The sequence below is a fragment of the Lotus japonicus genome, chromosome 5 (assembly GCF_012489685.1).
Source record: "Lotus japonicus ecotype B-129 chromosome 5, LjGifu_v1.2".
In the NCBI taxonomy this organism is placed as follows: domain Eukaryota; kingdom Viridiplantae; phylum Streptophyta; class Magnoliopsida; order Fabales; family Fabaceae; genus Lotus; species Lotus japonicus.
Genome location: NC_080045.1, coordinates 52,979,586 through 52,994,864, shown reverse-complemented (window position 1 = coordinate 52,994,864; position 15,279 = coordinate 52,979,586). Strand labels below are relative to the sequence as shown.

Below are 15,279 nucleotides of genomic sequence, written 5' to 3'. Positions count from 1 at the left end.
GGAACGGGAAGTGGGGTGAAGGGTATGATCCATGAAGATTGATGTGTATATTCCATAGAAAAAAAAAGAATAAAAAAAAGATTTGTTTGGATTATTAATGAATTTTGTTTATTATTCACCCGTTTTGTTTTATGTCTTTTGTAAAAGGTTCGGTTAATAAAAAAGTGGGTATATATATATATATATATATATATATATATATATATAAATAGAATTTTGTATTATTAATTGTTCTGAATCTTTGCACAACACTTCGAATATTGCAAAATACAAAGTAAAAATAAGCCAATAAGCAAATTCCTAGTAAAATAGAAATTGCTATATTAATTAATAATTCAATAAAAATTTTTAAATATTCAAATATAATTATTAATAATTAATAAAACCGAAATTTGTAAAATAAAAATTCAAAATTTTCATTGATTTGACAATTATAGAAACAATTTTATCTATAGAAGTGAGGAGAAAAAGTTATCCAAATTCTCCCAAACAAATAAATAATTATACCAATTATACCAAAACTAAGAACATTCGTTTATTTTTATATAAATCATCAAAAACAAATCATCTGAGATGATTTAAAATTATTTTTTTATTATTCAGAAATATTCGTTCAAATAATCAACTAATTGATTATGTTACCTTATAATATAATAAAAGGTATCTATGTTTGGAAAATTTTTGGGAATGAGATAAAGGGTTATAGGTTATACTATTCAATGTTTTACTTTATTTTATATAGAAAACAATAAGGGGGTAGATTAAGGATAGATAAGAGGGATGGCTTTTAATAATAATTAATTAAGGAATTAAGGAACAATTCATTTTCATTTACAGAAAAAATGTCTTTCACATCGAAGTATAGAAATGAAAAAAACTACCTGGTTGGATGGCAGTTCCAAAAAAGCGGACTTCTATATCAAAAAAACTCATTCGTAAGAATTTTTGGAAAAAGAGGGGATATTGGACAGCATTGAAAGCGTTTTCATTAGCGCAATCCATTTTTACGGGAAATTCTAAAAGTTTTTTTTTGTAACAAATAGAAATATTGCAAAAAATATGAATAAGTTATATTCAAAGAGTACTTTTTAATACTATACTAATATAGTACTAAATTTAGAATATTGAATATATATTCAATATTCTAAATTTAGTATCTAAAGTTTCAAATTAATTATTATTCTATTTTTTTTATTTTTTATTAGAATTTTAATTATATTGTTTAGTAAACAGATATTGCACTTTAATAGATTCTTTGAATCTCGACGATGGACTAAAAATAGGTTATTATGAGTTTAAGTAAGCGGCCGCTATGGTGAAATTGGTAGACACGCTGCTCTTAGGAAGCAGTGCTAGAGCATCTCGGTTCGAGTCCGAGTAGCGGCATGGCATCCTATTTTTTCAAAGAATAAGTCTTATAATGAATTCAATTACTTATTTCTATTCCTAGTATTCCCACCTTTTTTTTTTTTCATTAGATATATATGATATTTTCAACTTTAGAGCATATATTAACTCATATATCGTTTTCGGTCGTATCAATTGTAATTTCAATTCATTTGATAACCTTATTTGTCAACCAAATTGTAGGATTCTATGATTCGTCCAAAAAAGGCATGATAATAACTTTTTTGTGTATAACAGGATTATTAATTACTCGTTGGTTTTTTTCAGGCCATTTACCATTTAGTGATTTATATGAATCCTTAATCTTTCTTTCATGGGGTTTTTCGATTTTTTATATGGTTCCGCGTTTTAAAAAACAAAAAAACGATTTAAGTACAATAATTGCACCTAGTGTTATTTTTACCCAAGGCTTTGCTACTTCGGGTCTTTTAACCGAAATGCATCAATCTGGAATATTAGTACCCGCTTTACAATCCCATTGGTTAATGATGCACGTAAGTATGATGATCTTAGGCTATGCAGCTCTTTTATGTGGATCACTATTATCAGTAGCTATTTTAGTCATTACATTTCAAGAATTAATACCAATTTTGGGTAAAAGCAAAAGATTGAGTTTTTTATATGAATCATTTGATTATGCTGAAATCAAATACATAAATATGAATGAAAGAAACAATGTTTTACGAAAAACTTCTTTTTCATCTTATAGAAATTATTACAGGTATCAATTTATTCAACAATTGGATCGTTGGGGTTATCGTATTATTAGTCTAGGTTTTATCTTTTTAACGATCGGTATTCTTTCAGGAGCAGTATGGGCTAACGAGGCATGGGGATCTTATTGGAATTGGGATCCCAAGGAAACTTGGGCCTTTATTACTTGGACAATATTCGCGATTTATTTACATAGTAGAAAAAATAAAAAACTGGAAGGTTTAAATTCTTCAATAGTGGCCTCTATAGGCTTTCTTATAATTTGGATATGTTATTTTGGGGTCAATCTATTAGGAATAGGACTACATAATTATGGTTCGTTTACATCTAATTGAATTAAAATGAGTAAAGAATCTGACAAATATAGAAAGGAAAGCTTTTAAACTTGTCATAAATAAATCGTCGAGAACCCTTTGAATCAAGTAATGTAATGATTCAAGGGGTTCGCACAATCAAGAAAAATATTCTATTACAATTCACTTTTTTAGTGAATCCAACGGAAAAGATATTTTTTTCATTGTATATCTAATTTCTTTCTCTTTTTGATTTTTTTATTCCATTTTTCATGAAAACTATCTATCAAAAATGAGATAGAACAGCTTCAACCTTGTCAACCGAGAATGAGAAAATGAAATCTGGATAAATACCAATACCTATTATTGGTATAAGGATAGAAATCGAAATAAATAATTCTCTCGGTCCAGAATCAAAAAAATATGAGTTTGGCGTATTAAAAAACTTGTATCCATAGAACATCTGCCGTAAGATAGATAATGAATAAATAGGAGTTAATATCATTCCAATTGCTGTTACAAAAGTAATTAGTATTTTCATTATTAAAAAATATTTTTGGCTGGTAATTATTCCCCAAAAAACTATCAACTCTGCAAAAAAACCACTCATGCCCGGCAATGCAAGAGAGGCCATCGATAAGATAGTGAAAACCGTGAATATTTTTGGCATTGGCAGAGCCATTCCACCCATTTCGTCAAGATAAAGAAGACGTAGTCTATCATAACTAGTTCCTGACAAGAAAAAAAGCGCAGCGCCAATAAATCCATGAGATATCCACCTCGCCTACAATTCCTCTGCATTCATCCAATACAATAGTGCATTGTTAACTATAGGATGGAAAGTTAATGAAATGAGTCAAATTACCATATTTGATTATTTAAAAAATTTAGTGGATGAGGGAAAAAAAACTAGAGATACTAAAATCACCCAAATACTAGGGGACTAAAAATTTAATACTTCTAATTAAAAAAAAAGTTTCCTTAATTATTTTTAGTTTTTGGATTCACTTACAAATCGAATTTGGATTTTATTTTTATAGATCGAGTTGTGCTATATAGGGTATAGAAGAATAGTTCATTAAGAATGGCTTACGTGTGTAGATGTAGGGAGTACAACTCAGATGTTTGACATCATAAAAATATATATAGATGGAGTGCAAATCATCTGTCTCCTAATCCTGTCTCCAACACTGTCTTCCCAATAAAAATATGACACATCATTTAAAATTTACACATCAACTTTCACAGTTCACCCAGGTTTACGTTTTTTTTTTAATGTTTCATAGATATGTGTTTTTTGAAAATGGAATGAGAAACCAGAATCCCATTCCATTATCCAACCTCAAGGAAAGAGAAAGCGCATTCGTTATTAGAAATTGGGAGGCCTATACTCAACCACAAAAGCTAGCTCAAGAGTTGAGGTTTGCATTACCCTTATAAAGGCTATCTATGCTCTATCTCTAGTCAATGTGGGACTTCTAACACACCCCCTCACGTCCAGGACTGAACAACCTGGAACGTGGGATCAACAACAACGGGTGGCCCAATAATGGGAGGTCTCCACAACAAACAACAACTGGATCTAGATAGGCTCTGATACCATATTAGAAATTGGGAGGCCTATACTCAACCACAAAAGCTAGCTCAAGAGTTGAGGTTTGCACTACCCTTATAAAGGCTATCTATGCTCTATCTCTAGCCAATGTGGGACTTCTAACATTCGTGAAAAGAACAAGAAGGGACAGAATGATAACTGAGCTTTGGGCATGGTGGGCTCAACGAATCAGTCGAGTGAAGCGGTGGCTTCCCTTTCTTCTTGTCTCGTGCGAACCTTTGCTTCTCTTATCCCCTGATTCAAAACCACCACCATGGGCTGCAAGATCCTTTTAAACTGGGTTTGATGGTAGACTTTGGAAATTTTGGATGAGACAAAAAAAAAACTTTGGAAATTTTGGACAAAAAGATAAAATAATCTATTGATTTATGGAACTCAGAATAGAGATTTTGATGGAAGCTGCCATTGCGTTGGCACAGTTGGAGGATTTGACAGAAAGAGAAATAAGGGCCGGCGGTGGTTATTGGAAGATAAAGAAGAAAAAGGTTTAAGGCTTAATTGCAATTTTGGTCCCCGACGTTTATCAATGCCACGATTTTGGTCCCCCACCTAATTAAATTACATGGATGGTCCCCGACGTTGTAGGTCGTGTGCAACGTTAGTCCTACCGTTTATTTCTTAATGGAGGAGACTTACGTGGACGTCTAGTTGGAGAGAAAAAGGATGTATGAGGAGAGAGGGAAGCACGTGAGTATCACGTGAACTCACGTGAACCTTATATGAACCCATTATACCCAAATCTGAAACCCTAGGGATCTAAATCGTGTTACCTTCTTCGTTCTAGGGAGGTCAGGGGTTTGGGTATAATGGGTTCAGATAAGGGTCACGTGATACTCACGTGCTTCCCTCTCTCCAATTGGACGTCCACGTAAACCTCCTCCATTAAGAAATAAATGGTAGGACTAACGTTGCACACGGCCTACAACGTCGGGGACCATCCATGTAATTAAATTAGGTGAGGGACCAAAATCGTGGTATTGGTAAACGTCGGGGACCAAAATTGCAATTAAGCCAAGGTTTAAAGATAACACCGTGACCGTCAAAAAAAAATCCGTTAACTAAATGTGAAAAATGTGAAAGTTGATGAGTACATTTTAAATGACGTGTCATCTTTTTATTGGAAGGACAGGGTTGGAGACAGAGTTAGGAGACAGATGATTTGCACCCATATAGATGTTCGTGATAAACGAACAAATCAGTATTTTCCTCTTTGGTAATATTAATTAGTACTAGTGTTTTTACCCGTGCGCTGCACGGCGAAAGATTTTTCTAATTTTTTATGACAATTATTTTTACATGAAATTGACATGATTAACTACCAACACCATAGATAACAATTGAAATTAGATTTGATTCGTTTACACAACAATGAAAAACTGAATGAATCTAACAAAGGTTGATGATTACAGAAATATATATATCAGCAACAAAAAGATGTCATATGAACGTTATGCATTTCACTTGTTGCTTGCTGCCCCATTATCATTGAAAGTCTGTTGAATCTGCAACAATTTAAAAAATGTTTTAAATAAGTAGATCAAAAAATACAACACGCTAAATACAATGTGCATTATACAAAGAAGTACAAATTCAAAGATAGATAATCTAACCATTCATATGTTCTGGAATACTTCTTCATACACAACATTCCGAGTGCAATTAGATACTACTCCTTTGTCATCGACTATAAGTATCTTCAACCCTTTTCTAGATTTTACTCTTGATAGAGCTACATATAGCTGGCCATGCGTAAACACCGGCCTAGGAAGGTATAATTCAACATGCGATAACGACTGGCCTTGGCTCTTATTTATAGTCATAGCAAAACAAACAGTAATAGGGAACTGTCTCCTTGAGAATTTGAAAGGAATGCCAATATCAGAAGGAGTTAAGCTAAGCCTAGGAATATAAACAGGTTTACCTGTTTTAGAACCGGAAAGAGCTGTTGCAACAATGATATAAGGTGTCAAAGCGTTCACTATCAATCTTGTTCCATTACACAATCCAACAGACTGATCAATGTTCCGAATTAACATGATAGAGACACCAACTTTGAGAACAATTTTGTGGTTGGGAATACCAGAGCAGTTAACATCAATTAGAAATTCTGAAGTGAACCATTCTGCATCTATTTCAGAGTCTTCATCTGACCTGCATGGTGTGTCATAACTCAAATATTTTGTTTCCTCCTCAGGGATCATTGACATCATGAAGTTATTAACCTCTTCAACACTTTCAAGAGTGGGAGCAAGGAGTGCTCTTTGTTCAAAATATGCATGGTTCTCCAAATTAGCAACAACATTGGGATATGCAAAATTGACTAACTCAAGTAAGGGATTATCGGACTCCCTCACCAACAAATCAGAGGGAATTTCTATAATATAATCATCCTCATCGATTGGCTTAACCGTGCCATCGCCCACATGAAGAAGTCAATCAGCAAATTCTTTGATCTCCAAGGATGAAGAAGAGGACCCTGCTTGTTGTAATCTCGTGTTGGTAGTTAACTTCATTACTTTACAATGCTTCCATAGGTATGATGAATTCACATAAGAAGAAATGATTTCTGATCTACTTCCTTTCAAAATTACTGGCAGAATCTGCCGAAAGTCCCCACCCAAAACAACTACCTTTCCTCCAAAGGGTTTATCGTGGCCAAAATTTGCTTGGGTCTTCATGATGTCATTCATAGTTTTGTCTAGAGCTTCAAAACAGTGCTTGTTAAGCATTGGAGCTTCATCCCAAATGATAAGACTTGCTTTCTGAAGCATTTCAGCTTTATGAGAATCTTGACGGACATTACATGTTGATGATTCATGGATAGTGATAGGAATGAAAAATCTAGAGTGAGCAGTTCTACCTCCAGGTAATAGTAATGAAGCAATGTCACTTGACGCAACATTTAGAACAATCTTTCCTTCAGAATACAGCGCAGCTGAGAGGGTATTCCACACAAAAGTTTTACCAGATCCGCCAAATCCATATAGGAAAAAAAATCCTCCGTTATTGGACAAAACAGCATCCAATATCTGTAAATTGACATAATTTGTCAAAAAGAAAATACGAAACACATAATAATCGAATTTATTCATTTTTTCTTCTATTATGCTTTAATAATAATTTATTACCTGGGTATACGCTCCTTTCTGTTCATAAGTTAGGGAACAGACCAATTGTTGATGTTGTACGTTCATTTCATCCTTATTGTAATTAAGCTCATCTGCAACAAATTGATTTTCAAAACGAAAGGTCTCACAAAATGATGGATAAGGTAAGCTAGGCCATTCTTTAAGTGACCTTCCATTGGTTCTCAACACCTTCTCTATCTCAATCAAACATAAGTTCATCAAATCCTCATCATTTATTTGAAGATCTGTAACAAATATTAAATGGATTTAAAACAATATAGAAAAACATTCTCTAAATCACGTAATCTATATAATAAAATCCAATTGTACAGAGGTTGTTTCTTTGATATAGCAAAGGAAATGATTCCTTCTAAGATGTCCATTTCAAATAACACACAAAAATAAAAAACGTCATTAAATATATTTAATAAGAACATAGTGCAAAAATACCTAGCATTTTAAGCAACCTTCTTCTGTGGTACAAACTGTCGTCAGCTAAAAATCTCCATGTCTTATCCCACACTTCTCTTGGCTTTCCTATAGCGTTTGTTGAGAGCAACGTTACAAACAAATGCCTCAAATAAGACCCTGAACCAATCTCACTCATGTGAATAATCCCATCAACATACTCCCTCTCATCTTCCATTAATCCCATAGCATCGCACGCATCTTGGAATGTTGGATAAACAACCCCTTTGACAATTCTTAAACTTGCAAAACTGTCACAGCCTCTCTGTTTGGTTAATAGAATCCTCATGTAATATACCTCGCCCATGCCTAGAGCGATATATTGAAGACGACCAAGGGAGAAACCTCTCTTTCTTGGCTCACATACTTGCTTATCTTTCTTATAAACAAACATAGACGGATATTCAGCATACGTTAAACTTCTTCCCTCCGGTTATAGCTCATTCGCATTCATCCATGCTAAGAATTGAGTATCTTTAGTTGAACATTTTTCAACAACGCCTTCCAAGTCTTCATCGTCGTTGAAAGTTACACACTGTTCACCGGGAAGATGAAATGATAAGCGCTTCACGGGCGGCCATCTCTCGTGGATATCAAATTTAAATGTCCTCCATGCTGCCTCACATGGAGTTAGAAACCTGCCATTTCATTTCAGTTTAATAACTGGGTAAAAAAAATTAAAAAAAATAAAGAAAAACAATGTGATTACTTACCTGCAGTCGTAGTACTGTTTAATTTCATCCTGGTTCGATTCTCCATTTCCAGCATTTGAAATTTGAACATTCACCCTATCACCGCCTTTGTTGATATATTTAAATAGATACTTTATTGCATTCGATTTATTGCAATACTCCACGTTGATATTTCCATGATAATTCATCAGAAGTCGAGGATTGTAGGGAACAACAACACCATTATCCAAAGGAACTCCTTTCTTGGCCACTGTAATTCCTGTCTTCCTTCTCTTATAAATTGGGAAACCATCATCATCAATGGTAGTGCAGTTCTGATATTTTTTGGGAAAGTGTTTAGAACACTTGCCATCAACCATGCATGCACACTTTGGATCAATAACCCCACACGGACCGTGGATCATGAAGGAGGAAACAGCCTTGTAAAGCTTTGGATACAACTGCGGGTCAGGAAGCTCAGCTAAAATGAATTTATCAATGTCCTCTCCGGTTATCAATTTGTACTGGGGTTTCAACCATAGAAGAATGTGCGCGTGTGGCAATCCACGTTTTTGAAACTCTACTGTATACATACCTTCACAAAAAGTTAAATGAAATTAAATGGAAATCTAAAATTGCAGTATTAATGATATTGCAACAGAAACATAGATTTCCGGGAAAAAAATAATAATAATAAATGACATACCTGCATCAACAGGACCAAATATAGTGTCTTTCCTTAAATCAGACATCAGATTATCGAGCTTCATCTTGAAAACTCTAACACAAATATCAGGTCTATCTTTAGCTCTCAAATTCCTAGCACGGACATACCTTTGAATTTCCCCCCATTGTGAATTACATGTTGCTGTAATAAAAAGATCAGGGTACCCAAACTTTTTGCAAATTGACATGGCATCCTGACAATTATTAAACATGTAACGACGACCTCTTGTAAAGGAAGGAGGCAATATAATCCGCTTTCCTACAGATGACGGGTCTGTCTCTCCCTTCTCAATTGTCTCTGCAACCCCATTTAAATAATCTGCTCTTATGGTTTTCTGATTAAATCGAATATATGAAAGACGGTTTGCTTCAATCATGGTATATGCGTCAACGACGAACTGTTGGAACAACCTCTTAGCAAAAATAATGTTCCCATACTCACTGTTTCTGTCTTGAAGGCGGAATGAAATGAATTGCCTCATAGAGACTTTCCATCTTTTGTAGCTTCCCATGTTTCTAAAAATCTCACTAATGGGAATATCTTCACAGAAGCCATCTTCACCGTAAGGAAATATAAGCGGATAGTGCAAGGGAATGAAAGCAGTATGTGTTTCATGTATGTTTGAAAGATATCCACCATTCATTTTCACTACAACATCTCTGCCAACGTCTGACTCCCCAATGTCCCCAACAATCAAGGCTGCAACCTCATCCGTTGACGACATATTATAAGTTCTAGGATCTTTCCCCCGGGCTCTGAACAGACAGATAGATAATTGGGTTGATTCATCAGAGTTCAATCGTTCTCGGACCTGCCTAAATATTTTGGCTAGGACATTGTGTCTGTCAATCATCTGCTTAAGATCTTCCACTAAAGAAAAGGTCAAGACCCTGTCCTCTCCCATTAGAGCTACAAAAGAAATAGAATTTAAGATCATAAGGTTGTTAACAATTATATAATAAAAAATCAAAATGATCAAAAGAATTAATTTCAGGATTTCGTACCTTAGATTCCTCACTCTATTAGAATTCTCATTCTGTGTATCATTCTGTGTCTACATACCATTTTTGCTATCAATAGTTTTGGGAATGAGGAACTATAAGGCACTACCCAATTTAAAGAAGAAATTGGAAGTCATTAAAATAATTAAAAGATGTTAATGTATTTCAAAAAATTATAAACGGTTTTGGGAATCCAAAAGGATGAATAAGAAGATAGAAAGAAGTGGGTTATAATAAGGGACAACGGTTTTCAAAAATAATTATTGGAACTAAACAAAATTAAAAAAAGTAATTTTATTTTTCTTCATAGCGTATTATAACCTAGAATCTATTTATATTTCTAGAAAATATAAATATATTAACTTCCAAACAAATAAATATTATAAAAATTACACCATAACCATCTGATAGGATACTAATGGAAAATTAAAATAAAAATATCGTATTTAAAATATCTGATATTTCCATATGATTCATTATTGGCATGATTTAAAATTAACAAAAATCTGTTATGAATGAGAGATAATTCACGTTAAGGAAGGAGGGGGAATAAGTTATTAACTAATCATATATTGGTGATAGATGAATCATTTTAAATTGGGGACATATTTAAAATGAATTAAATATAAAATGCTATTTTTTTTTTTGTTACTTCTGAAAACAAAATATAAAAATCTATATACTAACAAACAGGTTTTGTGTAACATGAAAAAATAAAAATGGACACCATCTAAGTGGAACAAACCCTTATTTTTAAAAGGGATACGTATATGTTATATTTTCAATAAAATACGTATGCTAATTTTAAAATAAAGGATATTTCCGAAAAGATAGAAACAAATTAAGGAAGGAGGGGGGACTTAAGAAAAATTATTTTTATAATAGGAAATTAGGGAATTATATATAATGAAATACAAAAATTTGAGTTAAATAATATTAAACACTGTTATTACTTAAAAAATTTGACCAATAAAAAAAGAGTAATCTATTAACTCAAATTCGCATTTTGGGTTGTTAAGTTGTTATAGAAACTCAAAGTATTAAAATAATCCAATTTATCTTACATATGAATTCAATATCTCATAAACGAATTTCAATATTTCTACCTGAAATTGATATAAAATAAAATTATGTGCGTGAGGTCCAATTTTGGAAAAAATTTATTAAGTTGATAACATTCATGTGGAAGGAAGAAACAACATCCAATCTTTATTTGATTTGATAATGCTTTAACAATTAAAAATAGCATTTGACCTCACTGATCACCCAACGTTAGTTTTTATTGAAACATAGATTCAAATTATGATTTCAATGGATAATATCCTTAGCTGTTTGACAATATCAAAAGCAGATATTTTTTGCAATAATTTCATCGTTATACACAAAAAAAAAAACTCGTATGTAAAATACTAATCTAAGGTAAATATAACAAATGCTAATTAATAGATCAACTTATGGAAAAAGGGAACATTGCATAAGATAAATGGTGCATCCGATCATCGGATGAAAAAGTCAAGTACATCCCATAGAGGGCAAAATTGAAAGGATCTTCAAAATGACAAACTACAAAATCATAATGAAAATTTGCATAACACCATCAATGGCTCATAGAGCCAGCAAAAACATCAAAAAACAAAACACTTTTGAATAGACATAAACTCTCTCAAATTTTCTCTTTCTTGACCATCTTCAGAGGCTTCTTGTTGTCAGAAATAGGATTTGCTTCAGGGCTAGGACGTTTAGCAGGAGGAAAATCATTGCTTTCCACATGAAGAGGTTTCTCAGAATTCACATTGTAAGGTAGGGAAGCTTTGATGATACCCTCCGTTTCAACATTAAGAGCTTTGTCCTGCAGTAAAAAAATACAAAAATTGGATAAGACACTTATATAATATTAAAGGGTGTAACTAAAATCTTAATAAATTTCTCACATGAGATAACACAAACCTGAACATTCTTTTTAGAAGAAGCAGAAACGTTCTTTTTAGAAGCCACTGATTTCATTTTTTGTGGGACTTTGACCTCCTTATCCTAAGCCTTAATTGGTGTAATATTAAACGTTAGAAAGACAATATAATAAAATATTAATAAGATTTAGATCCAACTCAAGAAACTAAAAAGTGCAAAGGAAATTTTAGGACCAGATCATCGTGCTTAGTTGCTGAAAGCTCAGTATTTTCTAGCGGGGATGATCCATTAACACCACTAACTGATTTAGAAGAGGCTTCAACAGCAGCAGGTTCATTGATCAAGTTAGATGGATCGCAGACTGTAGAAGAACCACCGGGAGCACCATTCGAAGCCTTACAAACATCAAGATATTGTAATGGAAGAAGACAACACTATATTATATTAAGCAAATGTTCAAAAAATGCATTCAGAGTAAAATCAAATACGATTCTAACATCTTTTTTAGGTAGAATTTCTGCCTTTCCCTTGTTGGATTTCTTTTGGGTTTCGAACTGCATCTTCAGTTCAGAAACAGGAGCCAACACTATAGAACCTTCTTGACAACCTCTACTTATATCAACAGCAGGGGAATTGTTTGAAGAAAGCCCACCAGCAACATTAAAATCTTCATTAAGATCCTAATTTCATAAAAAAAGCAAATTAGATAAAAAAATCATACTAGTGAAAGAAACAAAATCAAAAAATCAGGTAAGATGTACAAAACCTTAGCAAAACTTGAAGAAGATCCTTGGCCAACACTCCCTGAGCTAGGAGTTGTTAAAAGCATATAGGGAGGAGAGCTTTCTAAGTGGGGATTTGCGTTCTTAAACTGGGAAATGACTTCAGGATCAGAACAAATTCTCGTCACCTTATAAGATGGCTCAAACCATGTGTTGGAACTGTTGTCAACTTCAATCTTGAATAAAAATGACTTATCAATCAAACTCATAATCTTCAACGGAACCTGAGAATCGCTAGGGTCCTGGAATTGAAAATATAATTTAGTTAGAGAAAAAATAGTACAAATTTAATTGAAAAGTAGTGGATTTAGGTATATCTGAAATAACCTTATGGCATTTTCCAACCAATTCAGAACATGGCTTATTAAGAAGGTTGTTGGCCTCTTGATCAAATAAAACAAAGGTTGTCGAATCTTTAGCATCCATAACCCTCAAACGAATTTTGTATATAGGAATTGCAGTAACAACATGGCGAACACAGGCTTCACAAAAGTACATGTCCTCAGCTGGGTACACCTTTTTGTTACACTTGCAAGCAGGATAATACCAACTGTTGTCATCAGGAATGAATTTAACAGTGGCAAACACAACACAAACAGATTTCTGACGATAAGAAATTAGAAAAAGTCAGGGAAATGGAAAAAAACACTATAAATCAACACCAAACCAACAAATAAAAAACAAAATAAAATAAACAAACCTCAGCCAAATCTTTAATCTGCTCAATAGTTTTCCCTTCATTTTGTTTTAGAAAATCCTCTGCTGGAGATAGTTTTGCCGAATCCTGAAGCTGGCAAATGACCTTAGCAGCAAGGCCATTAGACTCAAAAAACCTTTCTCGAATTGGACCAGCTTCATCAATAGCAGGATTAAAAAGAATTTGGGTTGCCTCATACACGTTTTGAATGCTAGGCCTCCCTGTGAATTACAAAAAAAAAGGAAGTTAGAATCTAAGGACGACATACGAATTTAATTAAGGAGAATGTTTTACAAAAGAACAAACAAACGAAAAACAAAAAAAAAACTTTAAAAGGTTTTATCTTCGCAAATTGGACAACAACTACAGCGTTCGTCATATCCCCAGAAGCCAATTGCCCAAATATTTCATCCACATATTTTCCAAAAAAAGCTGCCTCGACACGAACTCTAAGCAAAAGAGAAAAAACCAAATCAATAAACACCACATAAGATAATTGAATCAAAATTATGGTACAGATTTACACATACCCTTCCTGTTTAATTTCTAGTGTGATCCTCTTTTGCACTTTACCATGCTTCTCAAACTCCTGCTCACCAGAGGAGCCAGTCAAGATACCTATGACATCTGGAAAAAATAAAACTTTTAGAGGGCCATAACAACGTTTATATAATGTAAAAAAAAAACAAAATAAAACATAATAACAACAAAATCACAACGATTCTATATATAAATATATTAACAGAAAAAACAAAAATTGAAATAACAAAAAATTTACGTATAAAGATAACAAAAAGAGCAATAATCAAATTAAGGGGTGAATAATTTATAGATTGAAAGAAGAATGAATCAAAAAATAAACAGATAAAATATCAAAAAATAAATAAACAGATAAAATCTACCTATGAGGAAGAATGTGTCAGGATCCTTGAAGACAACATCAGATAGAGGCATGAAGGTAAAAGGTTTTCCTGTGATGGGGGTGTTAGCCATAAGCCTAACACTGGTATGCATTTGAAAATTAACCTTGTATGGATGAGGGGTCGTCCTGAAATCACCGTCATTCTCACAAACACCAAAAAATGATATCTGGTATACACGACCCTCAAGCAACTGATTCTTGAATCGGTAGACTAAAGTACGCCGGATTGAAGCATGTATTTTGCAGCCCTAAATAAAAACAAAAAAGGACGTTAAAAAAAGATTCTCAAAACATAAACCCATAAACATTGAGGAATATAGGGTAAAAATGAAACCTTGGAGTCCATCAAAACCATCTCCAACGATGAAGGTAGCTTAGATCCAGAGTAGCTAGGAGTTAACCACAACCTTACAACCTTCACAACAATGGCCCAAGTTTCTTTGGAAGCATCAATCTTGGACACATCATCAACTCGGAGAGACATTTCAAGAGGGGATGAAGAACAAATTATGAAGAAGATAAACTCTTAATTCAGAAGGGATTGTGGATGAGGGCATCACAACACAACTACTTATATAGAAGACTCTACATGGGTTGAAACCTTTGAATTTTCATTTCAAAATAAGAATTGAAAACAAAAAAATAAGGGGGGATGAACAAACAATTATTGGGCACATATAGAGAAAATCAAAACACAAAGTCCCAATATTCATTAAAGGGGCGTGAAAAAAAAATCAGGCAATGGAAAATGGAATGTTGAACCAATAAATGGAGGATGATGAATTTGAAATATATTGTGTTAATAAGGAATAGGGGTTCATGTGTATAAACGTGAAGACATAATGGGAGAAAGAGAATAAAAGAAGGGAGATAAAATAGATGAAATTAAAATTAAATATTCTTTATTTTAATTACTTAGTGGGCGGTTTAAATAATACATAGGGAA

At 33.2% G+C, this 15,279-nt stretch overlaps 4 protein-coding genes across 4 annotated transcripts in view; all 4 read right to left on the bottom strand.

Annotated features, from left to right (window-relative positions):
- Positions 1-1,142, bottom strand: part of LOC130718887 (NAD(P)H-quinone oxidoreductase subunit 5, chloroplastic-like) — a 3,026-nt gene extending 1,884 nt beyond the window's left edge. Inside the window, 1 exon segment of the mRNA XM_057569519.1 lies at positions 1-1,142. This exon segment is cut by the window's left edge and continues 1,217 nt beyond it. Within this exon segment, the coding sequence (XP_057425502.1) occupies positions 1-56 (56 nt within the window). The 5' untranslated portion in view covers positions 57-1,142.
- A 4,344-nt stretch (positions 1,143-5,486) lies between these two features.
- On the bottom strand, positions 5,487-7,932 carry LOC130719775 (uncharacterized). Its single transcript, XM_057570383.1, has 5 exons — positions 7,608-7,932; positions 7,158-7,402; positions 6,660-7,058; positions 5,661-6,431; positions 5,487-5,531 (listed from the first exon to the last, which is right to left on the bottom strand). Exons 1-5 carry the CDS (start codon positions 7,930-7,932, stop codon positions 5,487-5,489), a joined length of 1,785 nt encoding a protein of 594 aa, XP_057426366.1.
- Positions 7,933-8,058: 126 nt separating this feature from the next.
- Positions 8,059-9,561, bottom strand: LOC130719774 (uncharacterized). The gene is made up of 3 exons (XM_057570382.1): positions 9,003-9,561; positions 8,339-8,891; positions 8,059-8,263 (listed from the first exon to the last, which is right to left on the bottom strand). The coding sequence occupies exons 1-3, from the start codon at positions 9,532-9,534 to the stop codon at positions 8,059-8,061; spliced, it is 1,290 nt and encodes a 429-aa protein (XP_057426365.1). The 5' UTR covers positions 9,535-9,561.
- A 3,414-nt stretch (positions 9,562-12,975) lies between these two features.
- On the bottom strand, positions 12,976-14,817 carry LOC130719773 (replication protein A 70 kDa DNA-binding subunit B-like). Its single transcript, XM_057570381.1, has 6 exons — positions 14,668-14,817; positions 14,314-14,581; positions 13,942-14,038; positions 13,741-13,860; positions 13,415-13,634; positions 12,976-13,317 (listed from the first exon to the last, which is right to left on the bottom strand). The coding sequence occupies exons 1-6, from the start codon at positions 14,815-14,817 to the stop codon at positions 12,976-12,978; spliced, it is 1,197 nt and encodes a 398-aa protein (XP_057426364.1).
- Positions 14,818-15,279: the final 462 nt, after the last annotated feature.

Excerpts from the sequence above, each read along its gene's own strand:
- LOC130719775 (XM_057570383.1), bottom strand. The coding sequence starts at position 7,932 with ATGGGCGAGGTATATTACATGAGGATTCTATTAACCAAACAGAGAGGC. Across the intron at positions 7,403-7,607 it reads AAGGTTGCTTAAAATGCTAG|ATCTTCAAATAAATGATGAG; the intron begins GTATTTTTGCAC and ends TATTTGTTACAG. Across the intron at positions 5,532-5,660 it reads GGAATGTTGTGTATGAAGAA|ATTCAACAGACTTTCAATGA; the intron begins GTATTCCAGAAC and ends AAATTGTTGCAG.
- LOC130719773 (XM_057570381.1), bottom strand. The coding sequence starts at position 14,817 with ATGTCTCTCCGAGTTGATGATGTGTCCAAGATTGATGCTTCCAAAGAA. Across the intron at positions 14,039-14,313 it reads TGACACATTCTTCCTCATAG|ATGTCATAGGTATCTTGACT; the intron begins GTAGATTTTATC and ends TATTTTTTCCAG. Across the intron at positions 13,861-13,941 it reads CTAGAAATTAAACAGGAAGG|AGTTCGTGTCGAGGCAGCTT; the intron begins GTATGTGTAAAT and ends TCTTTTGCTTAG.
- LOC130719774 (XM_057570382.1), bottom strand. The coding sequence starts at position 9,534 with ATGGGAAGCTACAAAAGATGGAAAGTCTCTATGAGGCAATTCATTTCA. Across the intron at positions 8,892-9,002 it reads ATTTGGTCCTGTTGATGCAG|GTATGTATACAGTAGAGTTT; the intron begins GTATGTCATTTA and ends CTTTTTGTGAAG. Across the intron at positions 8,264-8,338 it reads AAACAGTACTACGACTGCAG|GTTTCTAACTCCATGTGAGG; the intron begins GTAAGTAATCAC and ends ATGAAATGGCAG.